The sequence below is a fragment of the Macaca mulatta genome, chromosome 2 (assembly GCF_049350105.2).
Source record: "Macaca mulatta isolate MMU2019108-1 chromosome 2, T2T-MMU8v2.0, whole genome shotgun sequence".
NCBI lineage: Eukaryota > Metazoa > Chordata > Mammalia > Primates > Cercopithecidae > Macaca > Macaca mulatta.
This window is the reverse complement of record NC_133407.1, coordinates 98,718,118-98,743,377: the sequence shown is the minus strand read 5'-3', so window position 1 is coordinate 98,743,377 and position 25,260 is coordinate 98,718,118. Positions and strand designations below refer to the sequence as shown.

At 39.4% G+C, this 25,260-nt stretch overlaps 1 protein-coding gene across 6 annotated transcripts; it reads left to right on the top strand.

Moving 5' to 3' along the window:
• The first annotated feature begins 118 nt into the window (after positions 1-118).
• Positions 119-23,870, top strand: TBCCD1 (TBCC domain containing 1). Of its 6 annotated transcripts, none has more exons than XM_077990282.1 (9): positions 3,320-3,390; positions 4,287-4,414; positions 6,284-6,662; positions 11,792-11,947; positions 15,455-15,821; positions 17,141-17,327; positions 17,481-17,978; positions 20,972-21,122; positions 22,985-23,870. In XM_077990282.1, the coding sequence occupies exons 3-8, from the start codon at positions 6,327-6,329 to the stop codon at positions 21,099-21,101; spliced, it is 1,674 nt and encodes a 557-aa protein (XP_077846408.1). In that variant the 5' UTR covers positions 3,320-3,390; positions 4,287-4,414; positions 6,284-6,326; the 3' UTR covers positions 21,102-21,122; positions 22,985-23,870.
• Positions 23,871-25,260: the final 1,390 nt, after the last annotated feature.

Sequence of the window (25,260 nt, the reverse complement as noted above, 5' to 3'; positions counted from 1 at the left end):
CACACGCGGCCGGCGCCTGAAAGCCAATCAGCGCAGTACACTTCACCTCCGAGGCGGCACGCGTAGCCAGTTAGGCTTCAGAACTGCAGTCGCAGATCTTGACCAATTAGAAGAGGAGACGTCAGAGGGTCGCGCCGCTGCAGGAACCCGCTCTGCCCGAGCTACCCCGAGTCGTAGAAAATTACGTAATGGTAGGGGGCTGGTCCGAGTAAGGGCACCTGAGGTACACGAAATCCTCCTCGACTCACCCACTTCCTCGAACTTTCCACCAATCAGGAGGCTCCTCCCCAGCACCAACCAATTGTGGGAGAGAAGTTTTCTCTGTGTTTCAAGTTTGGAATTTCATTCATACCCAGCTACGCGCCGAATGCGGGAGCAGAATGAGGGAACAGCGGCAGAATGAGCGGGGACGGTTATTCCTCAACTGTACATCGGACGCATTGCTTAGGACTCTTATTTTACGTTCTCCAAGCAACTCCATAAGTCTCGGAAAGGCGACAGTGATGATTGACCGACTTAAGTGCGGATTCGGCTTGCACCGCTTCTCAGTGGTGAGACTCCTTACTCCTTCCCTCCTCCTAAGTCTGAGCCTAAGTTTCTTTATCAACAAAACTAAGGCAAAGCACTTATTGGCAGTTCTGTGAATTTTAACAGGGAAAAAAAATCTGTAAATCGCCTGGCGTATAGTAAGCAGGCAATGAATAAAAACCATTATTACTGTTCGAGCATAAGTCTTTGATTCCCCGTCTTCCCCCCCGATTTTGCTCATCACAGTTACACAACACCTAGTTGATCAGGACAAAGCTCTAGGTGTTTTTACTCCTTTCATATATAAGCTATCCAAATCTTTACCTCTGAACTATACTTGAATCTGTTCACTACATCTCCATTACTAGGTCTCTGGATCACAGTGTATCTCTCACCTGGCCAGGGCCTCCTAACTGGCCTCCTTGTCTCCACTCTTAATATCTTCCTTAATACCTTCATATATGTTGCTCATCCCTGTCCCTCACTCCTTTTTTTTTTTTTTTTTTTTTTTAAGGGCCGGGCGCGGTGGCTCACGCCTGTAATCCCAGCACTTTGGGAGGCCGAGATGGGCGGATCACCTGAGGTCAGGAGCTTGAGACCAGCCTGGCCAACATGGTGAAACCCCGTCTCTACTAAAACTACAAAAATTAGCAGGGTGTGGTGGCGAGCGCCTGTAATCCCAGCTACTCGGGAGGCTGAGGCAGGAGAATTGCTTGAACCTGGGAGGTGGAGGTTGCAATGACCTGAGTTCCTGCCACTGCACTCCATCCTGGGCGACAGAGTGAGACTCCATTTCAAAAAAAAATAAATACATAAAAAATAAAAGTCAAATCATGTCACTCCCCTGTTTAAAAGCCTGGAATGGCTCTTCATTTGCACTTAGAATAAAATCCCAGCTCTATGCTAGTTTACAAAGCCGTTTATGCTTTGTCCTCTCACCTATTATGCTCCTAACCATGTTCCAGCAAAACTTGCTTCCTTTCTTTTTTGTATACACCAAGCACATTCCTGCCGAAGGCCTTTGTGTTAGCTGTTCCCTTTGCCTGAAACGCTGTACTCTCCCTCATGTCTTACCATGGGTGATTCCTTCTTTAACTCATGTATCAGCTTAAAGGTCACCACCTCAGAGAAGACTTCCCTGACCAATCAATCAAAATTAGCCCCTACTGAGCTCTTACTCTTACACCACCCTGTTTTCTTTTTTCTTTTTTTTTTTCTTCCTGAGACAGAGTCTTGCTCTGTTGCCCAGGCTGGAGTGCAGTGGCGCAATCTCGGCTCACTGTAACCTCCGCCTCCCGGGTTCAAGCGATTCTCCTGCCTCAGCCTTCCGAGTAGCTGGGACTCCAGACGCACACCACCGTGTACGTCTAATTTTTTTGCATATTTAGTAGAGACTGGGTTTAACCATGTTGGCCAGGCTGGTCTTGAACTCCTGACCTCAAGTGATCCAACTGCCTCAGCCTCCCAAATTGCTGGGATTATAGGCATGAGCCACCGCGCCCGGCCTCCTATTTTATTTTCTCATCCCTGGTCCCTAGACTGCACACACTGTAATGCCAGTTTCATGAGAGCATGAATCTATATTGTTCTGTTCACAGCTGTATAAGACAGCACCTTAGAACAGTGCCTGGCATGGAGTAGGTGCTGAAGTATTTTTGAGTAAAAGTTACTTGGATGGTGATCATTGCATGGCTGGCTTCTTATTCTTCAGGCCTCGGCTCAAATTTGGCACTACAACGTGGCCTTCCCTGACCCCCCTCCCCCAATTTTCATAGCATTTACCGCTATCTGAAATTATCTCATTTTACTCCTTAATATGTATTGTCTATTCTCCCTGTTACACACTCCAAGAAAGCAAGGACCTTGTCTATTTTGTTCACTCCTGTCATTCTAGTATCTACCACTGTGCCAGACACACAGTGGTACTCAACAAATAACAGCAAGGTCACTGAGCTAGTAAGTGGCGCAGCCTGGATCCTAACCCAGGTCTGTGTAAATTTGAAGCCCCTGCTTTCAGGAAGATACCCAGTAGGGACAATGGAGGAACTAAAAAACAAAAGAGGAACTAAATTGCATTTTATGGTCTAAATTACCTTTGTATATTTAGGTGTGTACCTAAGTAGGCCATAAACGAACTAAAAAAAGAAGGAAACTTTCAGAAATCCTGAAATGGAAGTTTAAAGAAAGGAGTGATGGCTTCTGCCCGGCAATCTGAAAAAGCTTCATGAAAGTGGAACACGGAGGAAAAGCTAACAGAGATAAGGAGTTGACACTGAGGGGCTGTAGGGAGTGCCAGTCTCGCTTCAGACGCCCTGGGTTTGAATCTTGGCTCCATCTCTTGTGTGACTTTAGGGTTCTGTTACTTTCACCTTTCTACGCCCTAGTTTCTTCATCAGTAAAACTAATGTACTTAAAGGGCTCTTGAGAACACTGAGGAAATATAAAGTTGCTTTACACAGTGCTGAGACCATAGTAAGCGCTCTATAAATGCAAACTGCCATTAGTAGTATTTCTGATGAAAGCGTGCTGATCTTACCAGCAGCTATTGGCTGACCACAGTTATGTGGAGCAACAGAAAGCTTCCTACTCCCCCTGGGTTGAAAGGTGCAACACCAGAAAGTGGTGTGTCTGGCTCCTGGTGCCACCGTCGCGGACTCTCGGTCCCAGCCCGGATTTTCTCAGGCGCTTAAACCTCAATCTGCCGCTCTAGCAATGGGGTCCGCCAGTTCTCAGTGGTGCGGGGCCTCGCGCTTGCGCAGTGGGCACGGCGGCGGCGGCGCGCGGGAGGGGCGGGCCCAGCGAGCGGACGCGGGTTGCGGCGGCGCGCGGAGAAGTGCGGCGGAGCGGCGCCTGCCTTAGCAGGTAATCGCGCACGGGCTGGCGCCGGGGAGGGAGGTGTGGGTCAGTCAGGCTGCAGGCTTGGGCCGAGGAGGCTGCCTTCGCGCTCGCCGCGTCTCGGGTCAGCTACCGACTCTGTCAGTGTGGGTGTCTGTGTTCCTGAAGTCTCGTCGCGACGCTGGGGCGGCCCACGCAGAGTCCCACCCGGGATCAAGTCCAGGGTGGCAGCGAAGCCCCAGTACAACTGCCTTAGACCCACACCGATCTTCCGACCTGAAAATCCTTAACCCCAGCGCACCGCCAGGGTCAGAACCCATGTTTGTGTTTGTTTACGGGTTGAGCCCTCTCGACTCTCGGAGTTAGAATGGAGGGCTCATTCCTGGGATCTGGCTGTTGACAGGGGCTCAGTACCTCACAGAGCAGCCTCTTTACGTTTTGGAGAGAACCGAGGTCTTCCTCGCCTAACTTTTATCGTCTGGTTTTACTCAAAACGACGCCAGTCTCTCCACATTGGAAGACAGCTGCCTTTTGCCCTTCCACGCCCATCTTTTGAGTTTACACTCTCTGATTCTTTCACCTGGCGTCCTGTCTAAGGCTCTTTATTCTGGAAATTCTCTTCTGGATCCACTCCCGTTTTTAAGAGATTCTCCCAAAACTGGATTCCTAGAGTACATTTGTAGTAATGCAGTTCTCAAGTCGACCCGAATCCTAATCCAGGGCTGTGCCAGCTAAGTAGGTGTCCTTACGGAAATCTCTTAATTTCGCTAAGCCTCATTTTTTTCATCGAAAATGTGTACAGTCTTAAGTACTGTATCTCCAGGTAGTTGTGAGGGTGAAAGGGGGTGAAGTATGCAAAATGATTAGCATGCTACCTGGTACATAGTAAGCACTTGATTGATGTCAGTTATTTTTCTAAACAGATGATTCTCGAGAGAAGCAGTTGGCGGGCCGGGTGCGGTGGCTCACGCCTGTAATCCCAGCATTTTGGGAGGCCAAGGCAGGCGGATCACCTGAGGTCAGGGAGTTCAAGACCAGCCTGGCCAACATGGTGAAACCCTTTCTCTATTTAAAAAAATGCAAAAATTAGCCTGGTGTGGTGGCAGGAGCCTGTAATCCCAGCTACTTGGGAGGCTGAGGCAGGAGAATCGTTTGAACCTGGGAGGTGGAGGTTGCAATGAGGCGAGACCAGCTATTGCACTCTAGCCTGGGCAACAGAGCAAGACTCCATCTCAAAAAAAAAAAAAAAAAAAGAGAGAGAGAAGCACAGTTTTCTTAGAATCAAATGCAAAATATAATAATAACAATAAATTTTTTATCACTCATATAATTCATTTTTTAAATGATTTTTTAGATTTTTAAAAAATGATGTTGCTAATGTTGAGGAGTGCACAGTGAAGTGGCTACCATAGTCAAAGGATGGTACAATTTAATAAAATCATTTGGAAGCAACGAGAATATATTTCACAAGCTTTAGAAATGTCAATTACTCCATTTCACAAAAGTACATCTGAAAATTTTCTCAAGGAAATAATTTGTAATGCAGAAAATATGAAGAAAGATGGTTGTGATAGCATTATTTACACTGGTGACAACATTTGAACTTTAGTAATGAAATTTTTTAACATACACAAAAATAGAATCAATGAGCCCCCCATGTGCCCATCGCCCCACTTCAGTAATGATCAGTATTTTGCCTATGTTGTTTTTGTGAAAAATCTGAAACCTAGTAAAGTGTCTAAAAATGGGAGAACAGTTGAACAAAATGGGATACATTTGTTTAGAATACTGTAAAGCTTTTGAAATAGTACAGAATTGTATATGTAACATCACAACTGTGAAAATTCAAAAACTAACATCTAATTTATGTGTAGAAAAAAGACAAGAGGCTGGGCATGGTGGCTCACTCCTGTAATCCTAGTACTTGGGGAAGCTGAGGTGAGGGATCACTTGAGGTCAGGAATTTGAGACCAGCCTGGCCAACACGGTGAAAACCCATCTCTACTAAAAGTACAAAAATTAGCCAGGCGTGGTGGTGGGCACCTGTAGTCCCAGCTACTGGGGAGGCTGAGGCAGGAGAATCGCTTGAATCTGGGAGGTGGAGGTTGCAGTGAGCTGAGATCATGCCACTGCACTCTAGCCTGAGCAACAGAGGGAAATGCCATCTCAAAAAAAAAAAAAAAAAAAAGAAAAAGAGAAGAAGGAAATACAATAAAATATTAATTAGTTGCCCTTTACTTGGGGGATTGTGGATGATTCCCTGTTTTTGTATTTTATAAGCATTCCATAAAAATCATGTATCATTGTTACAACAAAATCTAAAAGTATCACACCTGAACTGAGCAGGGTAGAATATGCCAGAGTGGGTTCACTGTTACAGAGAATAAAGATGCTGTAACTCCTGATCTATTCTTGCAGTCTGTGTTTACATTAGCATTCTTGCCTGCTGCCTCACGTTAGCACTTCATATTGAGTTTATATGGTCAGCTAACATGTCCAGATCTTTAACCAACTGTCTTCTGTGTAAATGATTTAACTTTGTGAAATATATTTCCCTGATTTTGACCAGTGTTCCCGCTCAGAGTAGAAGAAGGTTTCCTGTGATAGGATGACTTTTTTCCCCTCATTCCTTTTCTTCCTGGGATCTCACTCAGACTTCATGCATCTACACACACTTCCTGAAACAAGGAGTTCTAACAATTTGAGTAAGATAATTTTGTTTTATCACAAATTTTTTTTCTCAGATTATAATGTGATCTGGTTAAAAAAACTGTTCTGCTCTTGGTTGATGAACTAGAGCTGCCTTTTAAGCTGATGATGTAATACATGCAACACAGTTGAGAGAGAGTCACCTTCCAAGAAAAAAATGCATAAATGAGACTTGTTTCAAATCAGTTTATGAAGAAACTTTATTTCCTAGGTATGCAAAGAAGCCTTTTCACCCAGATGTCCTTAGAGATAATATGGATCAGTCCAGCGTTCTCCTCTGGGTGAAAGCAGAACCCTTTATAGTGGGTGCCTTGCAGGTCCCCCCTCCATCCAAGTTTAGTCTTCACTATCTCAGGAAGATATCCACCTATGTGCAAATCCGGGCCACAGAAGGAGCTTACCCGCGCCTCTACTGGTCAACATGGAGGCACATCGCTTGTGGGAAGCTGCAGTTGGCCAAGGACCTGGCGTGGCTTTACTTCGAAATATTTGATAGTCTTTCAGTGAAGACACCTGAGGAGCGCCTGGAATGGTCTGAGGTTCTGTCCAACTGCCTGTCTGAGGAGGAAGTTGAAAAGCAGAGAAATCAGGTATGGATTGATATGTGGTTATATTTAATTACTTTTGGAAAGAAACCATTCTTTTTTAAATAAAAAATTTGTGTGTGTGTGTATTATTATAATTTTTACATTTTTAAATAGAGACAGTCTCACTTTGTTGCCCAGGCTGGTCTTGAACTCCTGGCTTCAAGCAGTCTTCCTGCCTCAACCTCCCAAAATGTTGGGATTACAGGCATGAGCCACCATGTCTGGCCCAATAAACCATTCTTAATTTTTGTTTTAGCTGTAAAATTTTAGGTTTTAGGCCAATGGCCATTGTAATCGCAAGATATTATTTGAGTTGTAGTAGTTCCAGTTTGGCAGCATTTCATGTATTCAGTGAATTAGTCCTTACTTACCAGACCTTACTCACCTACTCCCAAAGCAGTAATGTTACAGGAACTCTGTTATTGAAAAAGGGAAAGATTTTACTGACTTTAAAAAGATTTTGGGGTGAACGAGTGTTATAAACAACTGATATGTTACAGTCAGAGCACCTGACTATTTTAAAATGAACATCTGCTACATGATAGGATTCAAAGATGGTTAGAATAGCATCTCAGCCCTCATGGAGCTTATGGACTAGTAGAGGAAGCTGGTATTAAAAAAGAGATGCTATTTAATAGTGTGATATGTATGATAAAAGAACATGCAAAGTACATAAATTGAATAAAGACTGATTTATTTTGGTGAATCAGGAAAGACTTCACAGAGAAAGTATGTTAATCAAGTAGGCTGATTATAGTAACAGACAGCCCAGTATTTCAGTGGCTTTCATTCAGGCAGCAATCCAACACAGGTGCTCCTGGCTGGACAAATCTCTGGGCTGCTGTCATCCAAGCAGTGACCAGGGTTCCATGTTTCTGTCATTTGGAGTCACTATTAATCAGCTTTGTTAAAAGCTACTTTCATTTGTTAAGAACAAACAAATGTGAAATTCCAGTGGCTTACAGGGGAAAAGATTTATTTCTTGCCCATTTTACATGTGGGTTTCATTTTTGCTATGGCATTTGTCCAGGCTCTGTGTTTTCCCATTTAGGGACACAGGCTAAAGAAATAGCTTCTGTGTAGATCATTCTCGTTCTTGTAACAGAAAGGAGGAACAACAGAACGGAGGAAACTCATGATGGCTCTTTTTAAATTCTTATTTTATGTATACAGCTCAATAAGTTTGGGGATAAGTATATGCTGTGAAACCATCGTGACCATCAAGGACACAGACATACCCATCACCCCCCATAGTTTCCCCCTCCTCTTTTATTCTTGTTATTTTGTGTACCTGTTAAGAACACTTAATATAAGATCTACTGTCTTAGAGAATTTTAAGTATACAACATATAATTGTTATCTCTAGGCAGTATGCTGTAGAGTAGATCTTCAGGACTTAATTTTCTTGCATAATGGAAACTTTGTAGCCTTCGACCATCACCTCCCCATTTCCCCCTCCTCCTAGCCTTTGTCAGTCACCCTTCTCTCTGTTTTTATGAGTTTGACTATTTTAGATTCCACATATACGTGAGATTATATAGTTTTGTCTTTCTGTATCTGGCTTATTTTACTTAGCATAATGTCCTCCAGGTCCATCCATGTTGTTGAAAATGGCAGGATTTCTCTCTTTTATTTTTTTAGGAGACAGGATCTCACTCTGTTGCCCAAGCTAGAGTATAGGGATGTAATCATAGCTCACTATAGTCTGGAATTTCTGGGCACAAGCAGTCCTTCCACCTCAGGCTCCTGAGTAGTTAGGACTACAGGTGTGTGCCATCACACCAGGCAAATGTTTGTATTTTTTTCATAGATGTCGGGATCTCACTGTGTTGCCCAGGCTGGTCTTGAACTCCTGGCCTCAAGTGGTCCTCCCACCTCAGCTTCCCAAAGTGTTGGGATTACAGGCATAAGCCGCTGTACCCAACATGATTTCTTTCTTTTTTGAGGCCAAATGGTACTCCATTATATATGCATGCCAAGTTTTCTTTCTCTAGTCACCCATCTGTGGACATTTAGGCTGCTTCTATATCTTGGCCATTATCAATAATGCTGCAGTGAACATGGGAGTGCAGGTATTTCCAGGATCCTGATTTCAGTTCCTTTGGATAAATACCCAGAAGTGGGATTGCTAGATCATATGGTAGTTCTATTTTTAATTTTTTGAGAAACCTCTATGCAGTTTTTTATAATGGCTATACCAGTTTACATTCTCACCAACAGGGTACCAGGATTCCCTTTTCTTCACATCCTTAGTAATACTTGTTAATCTTTTGTTAATAAGTGTGAGGTGATATCTCATTGTGGTTTTGCTTTATATTTCCCTAATGAGTAGTGATGTTGAGCACCTTTTCATTTACCTGTTGGCCATTTGTATGTCTTCATTGGAGAAATGTCTATTCAGGTCCATAGTCCATTTTTTAATTATGTTATTTGGTTTTTCTTGCTATTGAGCTGTAGGGGTTCATTATATATTTTAGATATTAACTCCTTACCAGATACATGGTTTACCTTTTCTTCTGTTGATTGTTTCCTTAGTTGTGCAGAAGCTTTTTAGTTTGATATAATTCACTTTTTTTTGCATTGGTTGCCTGTGCTTTTGGTGTCATATCCAAAAAATCATTACCAAGACCAATGTCAAGGAGCTTTTTCCTTGTTTTTCTCTAGGAGTTGTACCATTTCACCTCTTACATTTAAGTCTTTCATCCATTTTGAGTTGATTATATATGGTACAAGCTATGGTCCCAATTTCATTCTTTTGCATGTGTAGATCCAGTTTTCTCAGCATCATTTATTGAAGAGACTATTCCCCATTTTGTATTCTTGACACCTATGTGGAAAATTAGTTGACTATATATGTGTGAGTTTGTTTCTGGACTCATGATGCCTCTTAAAACTTTTATTCAGATTTGACATAAACTAAGACTGCTTTCATTCCATTGGCTGAGGCATTATTCCCATGAAGATGGGAAGGTAAACCACCTTTCAGGAGATAAGGAAAATCCCATGGCCGTGGGTAGGGCTGTATAAGCCTCTTAGAGAATTTGAAAGTAAACAATAGCAAATAATAATACAGTTTGCCACAGCCATGCCCATTGGGGCCTCTGAGTCCTTTTGCTTCCATTTCTTTTGGGAGTTTTATGATTAGGCTTGAAAGTGATAAAGATAAATTCATTCACATTCAGTTGCTGTAATTCATTTGTGCCATATCTAACTGCAAGGGAAGATGGGAAATGCCATCTAATTGCATGCCCAGGAAGAAGATAAAAAGTATTTAGTAAGCATCTAGCAGTCTCTGCCATATAGGGTAATATCTAAACAACGTTTTGGAAATTGAAAAGAAGTTTGTCAAGCAATGAAGAGGGAAAGGGCAGTACATTTATTCATTAATCAAATATTTATTATCTACTATGTACTCGGTATAGTAGTGGATGCTGTGCGTATAGAGATGAATAAAACCTTCAGGAAGTTCCAGATTTTTTTAGTGCTTTTTATGTACCAGATGCTTTGCTAGTTACTAGGGGTATAAATGTGGAGAAGGCAAGGATCCTGTAGTCTCCATGGAGAAACAATGATAATGTAACAAATAATTGTTTAAAATGAAAGTATATATAAAATCAGGGAATTATGCTTACGGAAAAAAAGCCAATCCCAAAAGGCTACATATTATATGATTCTATTTACCTCACATTCTTGAAATGACAAAATTATAGAGATGGAGAACAAGTAAGTGGTTGCTAAGGGCCTAAGGAAGGGGTGAGGGGGACAGAGAAGTGGGTATGGCTGTAGAAGGACAACATGAGAGATTCTTCTGTTGATGGAAATGTTCTTGTATCTTGACTGTATCGGTGTCAATATCCTGATTGTGATACTGTCCTATAGTTTGGCAAGACAGGTAAAGCGTACATGGGATCTTTCTGTGTGAATTCTCACAACTGTATCTCAGTCTACAATTATCTCAAGAGTTCAATTAAGAAAGTAAAACTTTATAAAATATACAAATTCATGGGGCTTCACATTGACAGTTGATAAAATAGGTCTGGGTGATCCCGAGAATCTGTACTTTTAAGTTTCTCAGATGATAGTGTTTTTAGCCAAGTTGGGAATCAGGGTGAATATAGCTGTAGACCCAGATGTATTACTTTACTTTTTTGCCTCTCCTGTTTGGGGGTAGGTAGATGAGGGTAATCAGGAGCTTCAAATCGTGAGCTTCAACCACACCCTCCCTTGAATAAGAAATGACTATACATCTATCAAACCAATAGTGTTTTTGTCTTTAAGTCAAACACCCCTTTAAGAATTTGGTGAAAACCTGAGGCCTACTTCCTTAAAAAATGCACATATACCGAAGAATTACATACAATTTCAGGGATTGCACTGGTACCCTAAACTTTCTTGATAAGTTTATGAATCTTAAGTTAAACCTCTATGTCTTAACTTAATTTTCTTCTTACTTCATCTACTTATTTATTCAAATTACTAAGATTGGGTTTTTTTTTTTTTTTTTAACTGTAAGGTTAAACTTCTGAAATATTGTACTTAAAAAATGTATGTACTTCATCCTTTCATCAGTTTTGGGAGATAATTTCTGTAGCCATAGATGCTATACAGCTTTCTGTGAAGGTAAGTTATTCCACCTTAATTAGTTTTAGGAACTCTTGGCCAGGCACAGTGGCTCATGCCTGTAATCCCAGTACTTCGGGAGGCCGAGGTGGGTGTATCACCTGAGGGTCAGGAGTTCAAGACCAGCCTGGCCAACATGGTGAAACCCTATCTCTACTAAAAATACAAAAAATTAGTTGGATGTGGTGGGCACCGTAATCCCAGCTACTCAGGAGGCTGAGGCTGGAGAATCACTTGAACCAGGAAGGCGGAGGTTGCAGTGAGCTAAGATCGCACCATTACACTCCAGCCTGGGCGACAAGAGCAAAACTCTCTGTCTCAAAAAAAAAAAAAAAAAGAAGAGAAACTCCTACATCTGGGTATCAGAGACATACATATCAAAACTAGCAATGTTTCTAAGTTTGTTTTTTTTAGGATCAGCCAACTCGTGAATTTACTATCTCTACTTAGTTGTTAGACTAGTGGTTGATGTTTTAAAACGTCTGTTCGTCTTTTATTTTCTTCTTGGACAGCTTTCAGTGGACACCCTACAGTTTCTGCTCTTCTTATACATTCAACAGTTGAACAAAGTCTCCCTAAGGACATCTTTGATTGGTGAAGAGTGGCCTAGTCCCAGAAGCAGATCTCAGTCTCCTGACCTGACTGAAAAATCTAATTGTCATAATAAGGTACTCTTTATATCTTGATGTCATTCTCTAAAAGGGACAATTTGTGAGGGAGATGGTTCACTTGCATTAAAAATTATGATGGGATTTCTTACATAAGTCAGTGATTTGATGGCTTGTTTTGTTTTTCACTTTTTTTTTATTATAAAACAAAATAAGTGTGTACAGTCTTAATCAAAATAGAGAAATGGTTTCAGTTCCTTCACTGACAGAAAAATCACTTGCCTGATTTTTGGGCATGTCATTCACTATATTCAATTAGCATTCCCATTTTCAAAATGTTAATGAATGTGAATCAACTTATTTGACTAAGGATCATCAAGAAGATGTAGTGCTTGCAAAGTCTTTTGAAATCTACTGAAAAAAATTTATAAAAATATCTTCTCATGTTGTTTAAGTATAAAAATATCTTCTCATGTTGTTCAAGTTACATACGTGACAACCCAGAAGCTAAATTTAACTGCCTCACATTGTGAATTTTAGAGGTTGTCTTATTGCTTTTTTTCTTTCTGTTTTTATAAAGAAAACCAAAATATTTTTACTTATTCTTGTTTAAGTATTTTGAAAAACTTTAAGTAAAATGTAGACCGCAGTATTAATGCCATGTACAAGCTCTTTAAAAATGTTCTAAAGCTAAGAAAAAATATCTCTTTGCTATTTGGAACTTTTATAATCTCCTTTTTAATAAATCTCTCCTCCTTTATATTCCATGATGCTATTACTCTTGGTTTTGCTTCTAACTTTCCCTTTTCACTGTCTTTCATAAATTTCTCTCCCCTTGCCCTTACAAGCAGCTATTCTGTCTGGGGCAATTTTCTCTTATTCATTCAAGATAATTCTTTATATTCCTATGACTTCATATATCTCAGTGACTCCCAAGTTTGTCTGCTTCCCAGAGCTCTTGCTTTATACTCACCACTTTATATTCTGTATATTTTTTATTGAATTTAAGCTATAGCTTAAATTCAGAATGTTCAAGCCCAGATGTATTAGAGATGCCAGTCACTACCTCTCTCTCCGCATGCAGTTCCTGCAGAATGGGCACTGTTAGGAGATGTGTTTTGAGCCAAGGTAGCCTCCATTCAGTTCTGCCTCTATCATTTAATATCATTTAGTCATATGATTTTAGGCAAGTCAGTTAACTTCTCTAGGCCTTGGCTTCTCTTCTCTAAGTGGGGATAATAATGCGTATTTCTGAATGGCTATGAGACTTCAGTAATATATTAGCGTGGGACTTGTTAAGCACCAGTAAATGGTGACTTTGGTTTATACTACAGCATGACCTCTTGCAATAACTGATTGGACCAGTGATGGACACTTGAGTAGCCCATTTACTGCTATACATTTGAAATTGGCCAGATTTAAAGTGATGACCTTGGCCAGTCAGTTCCCCCAGGAAGAAATTATACATTGGTGATAGGTATTTGAACTGAAAACCCATTTGACATTGGGACTAGAACAGCCATCATGCTCATGAATGAACTAGAGTTATAAGGGATTAGAAATTCTGAGACCAAGTCGGGCAGATCACCTGAGGTCGGGAGTTCAAGAGCAGCCTGACCAACATGGAGAAACCTCGTCTCTAGTAAAAACACAAAATTAACTGGGCATGGTGGCGCGTGCCTGTAATCCCAGCTACTTGGGAGGCTGAGGCAGGAGAATCGCTTGAACCCAGGAGGTGGATGTTGCGGCGAGCTGAGATCGCGCCACTGCACTCCAGCCTGGGCAACAAGAGCGAAACTACATCTCAAAAAAAAAAAGAAAGGAAAAAGAAATTTTGAGGTAATCAGAGAAGCACAGGTTACTTATAATCAGAGAAAAAGAAGATAATGGAACAGACATGCAGGTTCTAGATGGCTTTCCAGTTCCCGTTCTAATGAGGTTTGCCTCTACTTCAGTTTGGGAGACAACTGAGTGTCCATACAGTAAAATCTCCCTTTACTTGAGTTAACCTGTACTTCTTATGTGAGTAAAACTCACCCGTGTTCTCTCTCACCACTCATACCTCATTGTCAAGCCTTACTGATTCTGCCTCAGACACTTTAACTCTGTTGCTTTTCTTCCTATTGTCTAGGCTTTTTTATCAAATGACTTTTTTTTGCCTTGATTTCTAGAATTAGGTCCTGCCTGGTCACTCTGCTTTAGTCAGCAGTCCACTTACTACCACACTGGACTTTCCAAAATGCAGATGGATTATATTTATCTCCTGTTTAAACTCCATCAACAAATCCTCATTGTCATTGTTGTTTTATATTGTACTCCATGGAACCACCTCAGGGCCTACTTTGGGGGAGGGGGATGGGGTGAGAGGGAGGAATAGGTTGAGACTAACTCTGCTTTTATCTGTTTTATTTGTCATCCCGAGGAAAATTTATTAAAAATAAAAAAAAAATACAGCTATTTAGAAAATAGTTTGAAAGTCCCTGGCATACAAAATAAAGTCCAGATGTTTTAGTATTTCATAAAAGGCCTTTCATGATTGGTCCCTGCCTACCATTTTAACTTCAGCTGCCACTTCCCAGAATGCTTCCTGTACCCCACCCAGAACTTGCAGTTCTCTAACATAGCAGGTACTTTTTCTCCTGTGGGCCCTTGATTATGTTTTCCATGCCTAGAATGCTTTTTGTCGTATCTGTTTGCCTAACTACCAACATCAATCAAGAATCTATTCAAATAGCACTCAGATACGATTTATTTTTCCCCAGATGGAGTTAGTTGTTTCTTTCATGCTTATAGAACATCTTTACAGGCCTCTGCTGTAGGTCTTATCTCACGGTTATGGTAATTTATTTATCTTCTTACTACATAGACTCTTAAGTTCTGTGAGGACTGAAAAACTATGTCTTATTTAATTTGAATATTCATCACTTAACATTGTTCATGCCAAATAAGAGGGGTAAAAATCATCTGGCAGATGAATGGGTCAAATCACTGGGACATCTGCCAACTCAAAGCTTATTCCCAAAGTTATAATTTCTTAAATCTTGTCATAGTAAGATTGGTTGCCTCATTTCACCCAGTAGAATTTGAAATTCCTTCTGTAATTGCAAAAGGCAAATTAAGAAACCCAATGCTTCATTGAATGTCCATGATAGTTATTTTTATGTTTGATCTAAAATTTTTAAAGTATTTACTAGCTCTGTGATCTTGGGCAGGTTTCTTCTTTGTAAATTCATTTCCTCATCTCTAAAGTGGGCATCATAATGGCATCTGTTTTAAGATTATTGTTAGGTTTAAATATGTTAAAGTATGTTTAGCACTTAATGCCTGGCACACACGAAGGGTTATTTATTAGTATTATTTTTTAGTTAGTTAAGGTAGAGAGAGAATCTATTTATACTTATCACATACACACAAAAAAAACTTTATGAGGTTTATATAACTACCTAATTCCTTTTGGGAGATGAGGCAGAGTATAAATACAAAATAATTAAAATATAGAAATTTTAGATCTTGTAGAATCTCTTTATTCTTTAAGAGTGCTTTCTTTTAACTTTTTTTTTTTTTTAGAACTGGAATGATTACAGTCACCAAGCTTTTGTCTATGATCATCTGTCTGATCTCCTCGAGCTGCTTTTAGATCCAGAACAACTCACTGCATCATTTCATTCAACCCATAGTAGTCTAGTGTCTCGAGAAGCTGTTGTGGCGCTCAGCTTCCTTATTGAAGGTACAATAAGTAGAGCCAGGAAGGTCTATCCACTTCATGAACTTGCACTGTGGCAACCACTGCATGCAGATAGTGGCTTCTCAAAGATCTCTAAGACTTTCTCTTTCTACAAACTGGAAACCTGGTTGAGGTCCTGTTTGACTGGGAATCCATTTGGTACATCAGCTTGCCTCAAGTCTGGAAAGAAATTGGCTTGGGCTCATCAAGGTATTTTTTTTAACATTTTAATCCACATTAAATTGAATGACAAGTTAAGGAACGTAGTGTTTTCTAATATGTTAGTGATCACATGTCTTCTCTAGAAGACCTAAACAATACTGCTCCTATAAAAGAGAAAAAGGAACATCTGTCTCTTCTGCATGACTTTTTCTCTCAAGGATTATACTAAAATATTAAAAGTGATGGTAGGATTACAAATTATTTTTATCTTCTTTAACTATTATTTTTCTAAATAACCGTATATTATGTACCTGGTACATATGTAATAAAAGTAAGCGTATGTAATAAAAATGAACAAGAAATGTTTTAAAAGAAGAATAATAGTACACTCATGTGACCTCTCAACATTTCACCAGTATTGTTTACAAGGGTGTCCCACTGGCTTGCCAGGAAGTACAGTCTGAGAAGGCAGTCATGTAATGGTGTGACTGTGTTAGGAGGGGAACCTGCACATATTTTTCGAGTGTCAGTTTGTGCAACACATTGTATGTGATAGGAAGATGTGCTCTCAGGTAGTTAACGATCTTAGAGTAAAGACATGAACTCAGGCTGGGCACGGTGGCTCACACCTGTAACCCAGAATTTGGGAGGCCGAGGTGGGCGGATCACGTGAGGTCAGGAGTTCGAGACCAGCCTGGCCAACGTGGAGAAACCTCGGCTCTACTAAAAATACAAAAATTAGCCAGGTATAGTGGTGTGCACTTGTAATCTCAGCTCCTCAGGACGCTGAGGCAGGAGAATCTCTTGAACCTAGGAGGTGGGGGTTACAGTGAGTGGAGATTGCACTACTGCACTCCAGCCTGGGTAACAGAGTGAGACTCCATCTCACAAAAAAGAAGAAAAAAAAAGGCATGAACTCAAATAGGATTCATGGGATAACGTGGCAAGTGAGGAAGGGTACAGAATTAATATTATGGTGATTTAGAGAGGTGAATTATGTTTGGGATGATAAAGTAAAGCATCTTGGAGGAGAAGATATTTGAGTTAGGACAGTGCTGCCACTTACTAGCCATATGACTTTAGGCACATTACTTAAAGGGTAGACACGAAAAAGTATCTTAGACTATAGGCAATCTTAAACGCATTATAGGTTTTAAATTTTTTTATAACAAAAATGAAAATTCCAAACATACAGAAAAGAATAGAGAATAGTATAGCAAATACCTCTATCCAAAGCCAAGATCTAACATTTTTGTCCCTACATGTGGTATCTAACTTGAGACACGTATACATGTAGACATATATAACCTCATATGTTTGTTTTTCTTTGATTTGAAACTGTCTCAAATTTATGTTTTCTTAAATAGTTGAAGGGACGACCAAAAGAGCTAAGATTGCTTGTAATACTCATGTGGCCCCTAGGATGCACCGACTGGTGGTGATGAGCCAGGTTTACAAGCAGACACTGGCTAAAAGCTCAGATACTCTGGTGGGGGCACATGTAAAGATTCATCGTTGCAACGAATCTTTTATATATCTGCTCTCCCCCTTACGGTAAGCACAGTTTTCATGGTGTTCTGATGTTCTGACGTTTTCTTTGGACTGTAACTGATTCTTTTTTTGCCATCAGAGAATAATATTTTAGTCAATTTTTTAAAATCTTATTGTCATTCAGAGGAATTTACCTCATTTTTTCCTTTTTTTCAGATCTGTGACAATTGAGAAGTGCAGGAATAGCATCTTTGTCTTGGGCCCTGTAGGGACTACACTTCACCTCCACAGTTGTGACAATGTTAAAGTCATTGCTGTTTGCCATCGTTTGTCCATCTCTTCTACCACAGCTTGCGTCTTTCACATTCTGACGCCTACGCGCCCACTTATTCTCTCTGGGAACCAAACAGTAACTTTTGCCCCTTTTCATACCCATTACCCAATGCTAGAGGACCATATGGCCAGGACTGGCCTTGCTACAGTGCCTAACTATTGGGATAATCCAATGGTTGTGTGCAGAGAGAACAGCGACACAAGTGTCTTCCGACTTTTACCACCTTGTGAATTCTATGTATTTATTATTCCCTTTGAAATGGAAGGGGACACAACAGAGATACCTGGGGGTCTTCCATCTGTATATCAGAAAGCACTGGGTCAAAGAGAACAGAAGATACAGATCTGGCAGAAAACTGTGAAGGAGGCTCATTTGACAAAGTGAGTATTTTTTACAAGTAACAGTTTGTGTTTTTTGTGAAACTCCATGGAGAAACAAATTAGTCTGCACATTTTTACAGCTGTGTTAAAGTAATAAAAAAATGTAAGCCTGGGCGCGGTGGCTCACGCTTATAATGCCAGCACACTTTGGGAGGCCGAGGTGAGTGGATCACCTGAGATCAGGAGTTTGAAACCAGCCTGGCCAACATGGTGAAGCCCTGTCTCTACTGAAAATACAAAAATTAGCTGGGTGTGGTGGCATGTGCCTGTAATCCCAGCTAATCGGGAGGCTGAAGCAGGAGAATTGCTTGAACCCAGGAGGTAGATGTTGCAATGAGCCGAGATCGCGCCATTGCACTCCAGCCTGGGCAACAAGAGTGAAACTCAGTCTCAAAAAAAAAAAAGTGTGTTTTTAAATTGCGGTTTGGATTTCAAATTAGTATTTCAAATACTGTTAGATTGGGGATGGGCGGGGGTAAATATCCAGTATTAGACTCCCTTTTCTTAAGAAGCTAAAGTTTAGTTGGCAAATATAAGACTTTTAAAATATGAATTTTAAAAATCATACATAGAGTATGCCACATAATCCAATACCATTCTAGTCACCTTCTATGTACTAACTCATTTATTCTTCATAATAACGCCTTATTACAGGTGTGGAAACCGAAGAACTGAGGAATTTAATACTTTACACAAAGTCACACAGGAGCCAGGGTTCACACCTAGTCAGCCTGGTTCCAGAGGTTCTTTTTTTCTCTGTTCTGGCTTCTCAGTAATCAGAGGTTCTTAAATGCCTCTAGTGTCTTCATCGTTTTCTTTCAAATATTGTCATACCATATCATACTGTACAATAATAACATTATAATAATGTGTTGTAAAAATGGATGATCTTGAAAAAACATTCTTTTAAAGCAATTCTGTTGTTTGAATGGTTCTAATATTTAAATGGTTAGATTCTCTACACTTGATCTCAGCCAAAAGGCCAAAAAATGATTAAATGCTTAGATTCTCTTACATGTGAAAAGCTTATACATATACATGTGCAGAGTGTGGGATGTAAGCACTTAATAAATGCTGACTCTGAATCATAGTGTTTTCAAGTGGTGAGATCCACAGTGATACCAGAAACAATGAAAGTAGTCAGTTTAACTTGGGGAATATAGGAAGACAGAAATCAGTTAGAAACAAATTGCCAGTGTGATCCTTTTAACAGTGATTAGATCATGTCATTTCCCTGCTCCGACCCCTCTAATGGCCTCCCCTCATACTTAAAATCCAACGCCTTTACCATACTTACGCCTTTACCATACTTACCAGGCTCTCTTGTCCTCAATTTCTGTCATTCTTTTCCTCATTACTCCTTCTCAGCATACAGCAGTCATCTTTCTATCACTTAATCACTGCCCTCTGACCAAAGACCACCAGGAACACATCTATAGAACAAAGGTGGATTGTGTTGACTCATGGCAAGGGGGGAGAGAAGTGTGTTTCTTCTCAGTAAAAGGTCGGGGAACATGGAAAACTGTGTTTCAACTCAGTAAATAGGTGTTAAAAGGAACTTGTTGTTGGATTTTGGCTTGTATTAGTGATTTGGGGGAGAGTTCTAGGAAGCAGGACTATCTGGAAGTGAGAGTAATCTGTGATTTGGCAGTTTAATAATTTTTATATCTAAGGCAAGAGGAAGGAAGGAAGAGCTAAAACTGTAATTGTAAAGAAGTAGCAGCCACTCCTCCAGGAAAGAAGTGTTTGGTGTTTTGGTGTTTTATGGTTTGGGTCACAACATTTTTTTGGGGTTTCTGAACTGAGATACGATGACGGAGTGATCTTGTTCTTTCTTTGGTTTATCATCATCCCAGGGTGGCTTTGTCTAATGTTGGTGGTTTGAGGTATTGTTTGTGTTCAACAAAAGAATACAATAGCAAGTCCAGATCCTACACCAAGGCCCAGCTGACAGTACTAAGCTAGCTCCTGGCTGTCAGGAGCTTCTCTTCTCTTTCTTATCATGAACATGTGAAATATGCTCACTTTAGAACCTTTGTACTTTTTTTGGTCTCTTCTGCTTGGTATATTCCTCTTCAAATACTCATTCTGCTTACTCCATCATTTCATTTAGACCTAAGCTCAAATGTTATCTTAGGGAGGCCATCTCTGTCCATTCTTTCTCTGAAATAACATTTTCAGAACTTGCTATTCCTTCACCCTGCTCTATTTTTCTCCATGGCACCTAGAACTACTTAACTTTATATTATGTTTTAATTGTATTGTATTGTATTGTCTTGTCTTGTATTGATTTTGAGACAGCGTCTCACTCTGTTGCCCAGGCTGGAGTGCAGTGGTGTGATCTTAGCTTACTGCAACCTCCACCTCTTGGGTTCAAGTGATTTTCCTGCCCTCAGCCTCCCGAGTAGCTGGGACTTACAGACACATGCTACCATGCTTGGCTAATTTTTATATTTTTTGTAGAGGCAGGGTTTCACCATGTTAGCCAGGCTGGTCTCGAACTCCTGGCCTCAAGCGATCCGCCCACATTGGCCTTCCAAAGTGCTGGGATTATGGGCGTGAGTCACCATGCCTGGCCTATTTATTTTATTTTTACCTATCTTTCCTGCTAGAATATACAGTCCTCAGGAGCATGGATTACATAGATCACAATGTGAATGGTGCCCTCTGGAGTCGTGAAGTGTCATCCTGCTTTGACAGGGGCCTTGTCTCTTCTCTTTATACATTTATCCCCATCAGTCAGAACACTACCCTGTGTTCACTTGGTCCTTGGTAAATATCTGACAATGAATAAGTGTTTAGAAAGAGGACATTGTATCTGATCAATCCTTTGTGGGGTGGGGGTGTCCAGTGTACTCTGAACAGTGAGAACAAGAGGATAACAAGAAATAATCATTTAACGTTATCCTATTAAAGTATTGTATAATTGCTTAGAGTACAATTTATATGAATTCATGTTCTTACATTCTTTTTACTCTCAATTTCAATTGTAGGGATCAAAGGAAGCAGTTCCAGGTACTGGTAGAGAACAAGTTTTATGAATGGTTGATTAATACAGGACATCGCCAACAGCTGGATAGCCTTGTACCCCCTGCAGCAGGCTCCAAACAAGCGGCTGGATAAGGATCTTACATGCAAACACTGGTAGGCATTTCTACCACTTAAAACAGATTCTTTTGGGGAAATCTTTCAAGCATAATTAAAAAGGCACAGAATATTATATACTAAACATGCCCAAATTTTCTTCTACCACTCCTACCAGCATACACAGACCTTTGTGTACCCATATTTACCATATTTTATAGTGAGAAAACCTACCAAAATATTCAGATGGAGCCTGTAGAATTTGGGGCCAATATAATGGCCAAATTTTGTCTTTTTTTGCTTTTTGCCTGGCACAAGTTATATTGTCCAAAGATACCACATTCCCCCATACATAGTTTTGTTATTAACGACAGTCACCATGTTGTACATTAGATCTCTTAAATGTATTCCTCCTATCTAACTGAAATTTTGTAACCAAAGATATTGGATGTGGCATTGTTTGAAAAAACTGTAGACTAGAAACACCCCAAATGCAATGTATTTATATGCTAATTATATGCCTAACAATCTTTGAAAGAATATAAATAAATTATAAACAGTGTTTGTCTTTGAGGAATGAGATTGGGTGTCTAGGGTAGGAGAAAACTTCTTAAAAATTTTATTGAGATAAAATATTACCACATAACATTATGGGAAGTAAAATTCACCTTTTTAAAGTAAAGAATTCAGTAGTTTTTAAGTATATTCACAAGTTTGCGCAACTGTCACCACTAAAAATTCCAGAACATTTTCATCACCCTCAAAATAAAGCTCATACACACTGTAGGCCACTCCTCATTCCTCCAACCCCCTGTATTTCCTCTTCCCCTTAGCCCTTGACAACCACTAATCTACTTTGTCTATTTTGAACATTTTATGTAAATGGAATCATGTGACATGTGACTTCTTATGTCTGGGTTCTTTCACTTAGCCTACTATTTTCAAGATTGATCCATGTAGCCATGTATCAGTACTGCATTCTTTTTCATGGCCAGATAATATTCATTGTGTGAATCTACCATTTTGTTTATCTGTTCATCAGTTGATGGACATTTGGCTTGTTTTTACTTTTCAGCTGTTGTGAGTAATGCTCTGTGTACATTTGTGTACAAGTTTTTGTGTAGACATTTGTTTTTATTTCTCATGGGTATATACCTAGAAGTAGAATTGTGAGGAATATGTTTAACTTTTTAAGGAACTGCAGTTTTCCAAAGCTGTAAAAGTGTATTTTTTACTTTATATATTTACATTTCTTAAGGATGTATTTTTTAAAAGAATTTAGCAATATTTATTCATAAATACTGAGAATTAAGAATTAGCAGTTTTGCTGAGCACAGTGGCCCATGCCAGCGCTTTGGGAGGCTGAGGTGAGAGGATCTCTTGAGGCCAGCAGTTCAAGACCAGCCTGGGCAATCTAATGAGACCCTGTCTCTACAAAAAATTTAAAAATTAGCTGAGCATGGTGGCACATGCCTGTAATCCCAGCTACTCTGGACACAGATTGGAGGATCCCTTGAGCCCAGAAGTTCAAGGCTGCAATGAGCTATGATTGCACCACTGTATTCCAGCCTGGGCAACAGAGTGAGACCCTATCTTTAAAAAAAAAAAAAAAAAAAAAAATTAGAAATCTGATGGAGATTATGCAAAAGAAATGTGAACTATAAGCAGGTAAAAATTTTTGTTTAATCTTCACTGCTTAACAATTTTTTTGTATTCATGTATGAATTTCTCTTTTATTATGATCTAACATTACACCTAGCAAAAAGGAATGTTACTAATCTTAAACTTTGTGTATTTTACATTCTAATCTATCGTTTGACCTTGATAATTTATGTGGTTTTTTAAACATAGAGTTTTAAAATCATTTACATGAAGACAATAGAAAATTAAGTGATTAATATTATTTTTTCTTTGATCTTCAGGGCCCTGGAAATACAAGGATAAATGGAGGATGGTGCTCATCTTGAAACTAAATTGGGAAGGTGCTCTTGCTGCTTAAGAGACATTGGGACTTTTCTGTCCTTTTTTTCTTTTTTTTTTTTAAGATAGTCTCGCTCTGTTGCCCAGCCTGGAGTGCAGTGGCGGGATCTCTGCTTACTGTAAGCTCCGCCTCCCGGGTTCAGGCCATTCTCCTGCCTCAGCTTCCTGAGTAGCTGGGACTACAGGCGCCCGCCACCACACCCGGCTAATTTTTTTTGTATTTTTAGTAGCGACGAGGTTTCACTGTGTTAGCCAGGATGATCTCGATTTCCTGACCTCGTGATCCACCCGCCTCGGCCTCCCAAAGTGTTGGGATTACAGGCATGAGCCACCACACCCAGCCTTCTGTCCTACTTAAGAACTTTGATTTCCATTCCATATTCATTTATTACTGTGTAGGCTGAATTTTCGCTAAACTTCTGACTTTTATATAAATGTATTGTTTATAGAACATCAGAAGACTCATCTTTGTGATGCCCAAATGAAAAAGTTGGTGAAGGTAGTACCATTGTATGTATGTTAATATTAAAGCAACTGAGTGTAGATTTGCAACTATAGTATGTATCTTCATTTGTGTGAAGAAAGAATTTTATTCTTTCTAGAGTTAAATAAGAGTTTTACAGTTCTTTGTAACTATTTAAAAGGAAATTGCTACTCCTTTTAAAAAATAATTGGAAAGAAAGTATGATGTGTTGGTATATAGATATAGCAGAAATAGTTTTATACTATATTTCAGTCCTTAAAGTATGGAACTTAATGAAATTGTGTAAAAAAATCTTTATTTTTCACGTCCTGCTTCAAATTTTCAATAAACAAACTCCAAAGAAATATTTCCTATTTTTGTAAAAGATATAGCTTTACTTTTAATTTTAGAAAAGGTTTGCAGTGTTATTCCTCAAAATGTCAAGTAAAGTTTCCATTTGACTGGGAAAACCTTCTTTCAGATAAGTGAGTGAAATTGTCAAATTACCAAACGAGTGAAACGAATCAGATTGCTGATAAACATTGGTTCGTATGCTCTCTGGCCATTTAATTAGTAATTCTATCAAAAAAGTCTTTTGTATTTCTAAAGTAAAAATTAACCCTCAGAATGTTTAATTCTAATTGAAGTTTACATAGATTTTATTTTAAGAAGAAATTTAAGAAGCAGACTATTACCGAATAAACACTGGAGTAACAGAAATATATTTTAGATATTGCTATTTGTTAATGAAATAAATGATACTCAGACACTTTTTTTAAAGTTTATAAAATTCAGAAAACTAAGCATATAGCTTAATATTTTCTCAGTAATCTTTATATCAAGGCACATTTGCCATTTTCTGAATTGACCATAATACCTCCCATTTATTAAGATATTTGTTGGATAGTTTTATTAATAGAAAGATGAGGAAGTTGGACTTTTGAGAATATACTTGATCAGTTAAAGTTAAAAATGGAGAAAAGTTAATTTGTTGTTGTTGTTGTTGTTTTGTATTTACATAAGATGCAATCTCATTCCTAAAGTCAGAGGTGTATTAGGGCCAAAAAATGTTCTCCAAACAGGTTTGAATGTTGTATTATGGGCAAAGAAGACCACCTAGCCGGTAGCAGGTTGTGTTTAATTAGGTAACCCTTGGCAAATTCAGGAGTCCCAAGTCACTTTTATACATACAGTGGCACCCTTCTTATGAATTAGAGCTCTTTTTCTAAAAAGAAATTGTGTTTTGAAAAAATTAAATAATAGTTGCAAGAATAAGTCAGTGAACTGTAACATACCCTTTATCTAGATTCGATTTGCCAGTTGTTAACATTTTGCTACATTCTCTTTACCACTCTTGACGTGATAGTATTGTTTTATTTTTGCGCAACAATTTGAGAGTTAGGTTGCAGACATCTTGAACCTTTCTTCTAAATGATAGCATACATGTCCTAGAAACAGACATTCTCTTACCTAGTCATGGTACAATGATCAAATTCAAGAAGTGAAACTTTGGTACAATAGCATTATCTAATTTACAGTCCATATTAAAATGTTTCTGATTGTCCCAGCAGTGTTCTTTATAGTGACTTTTTCCCCAAACACAAGATCATGCATTGCATTTAGTTGTCATGTAAGTTTTGTTGCTTTTAGAACATGTCGCTTCTGTCCAGAATTAGAGATAGTCTTCTGACTCTTACCTCTTACAAGCTTTGTTGAAGAAAAAGGACATTAGGAATTTCAAAGAGGCTGCTTCCT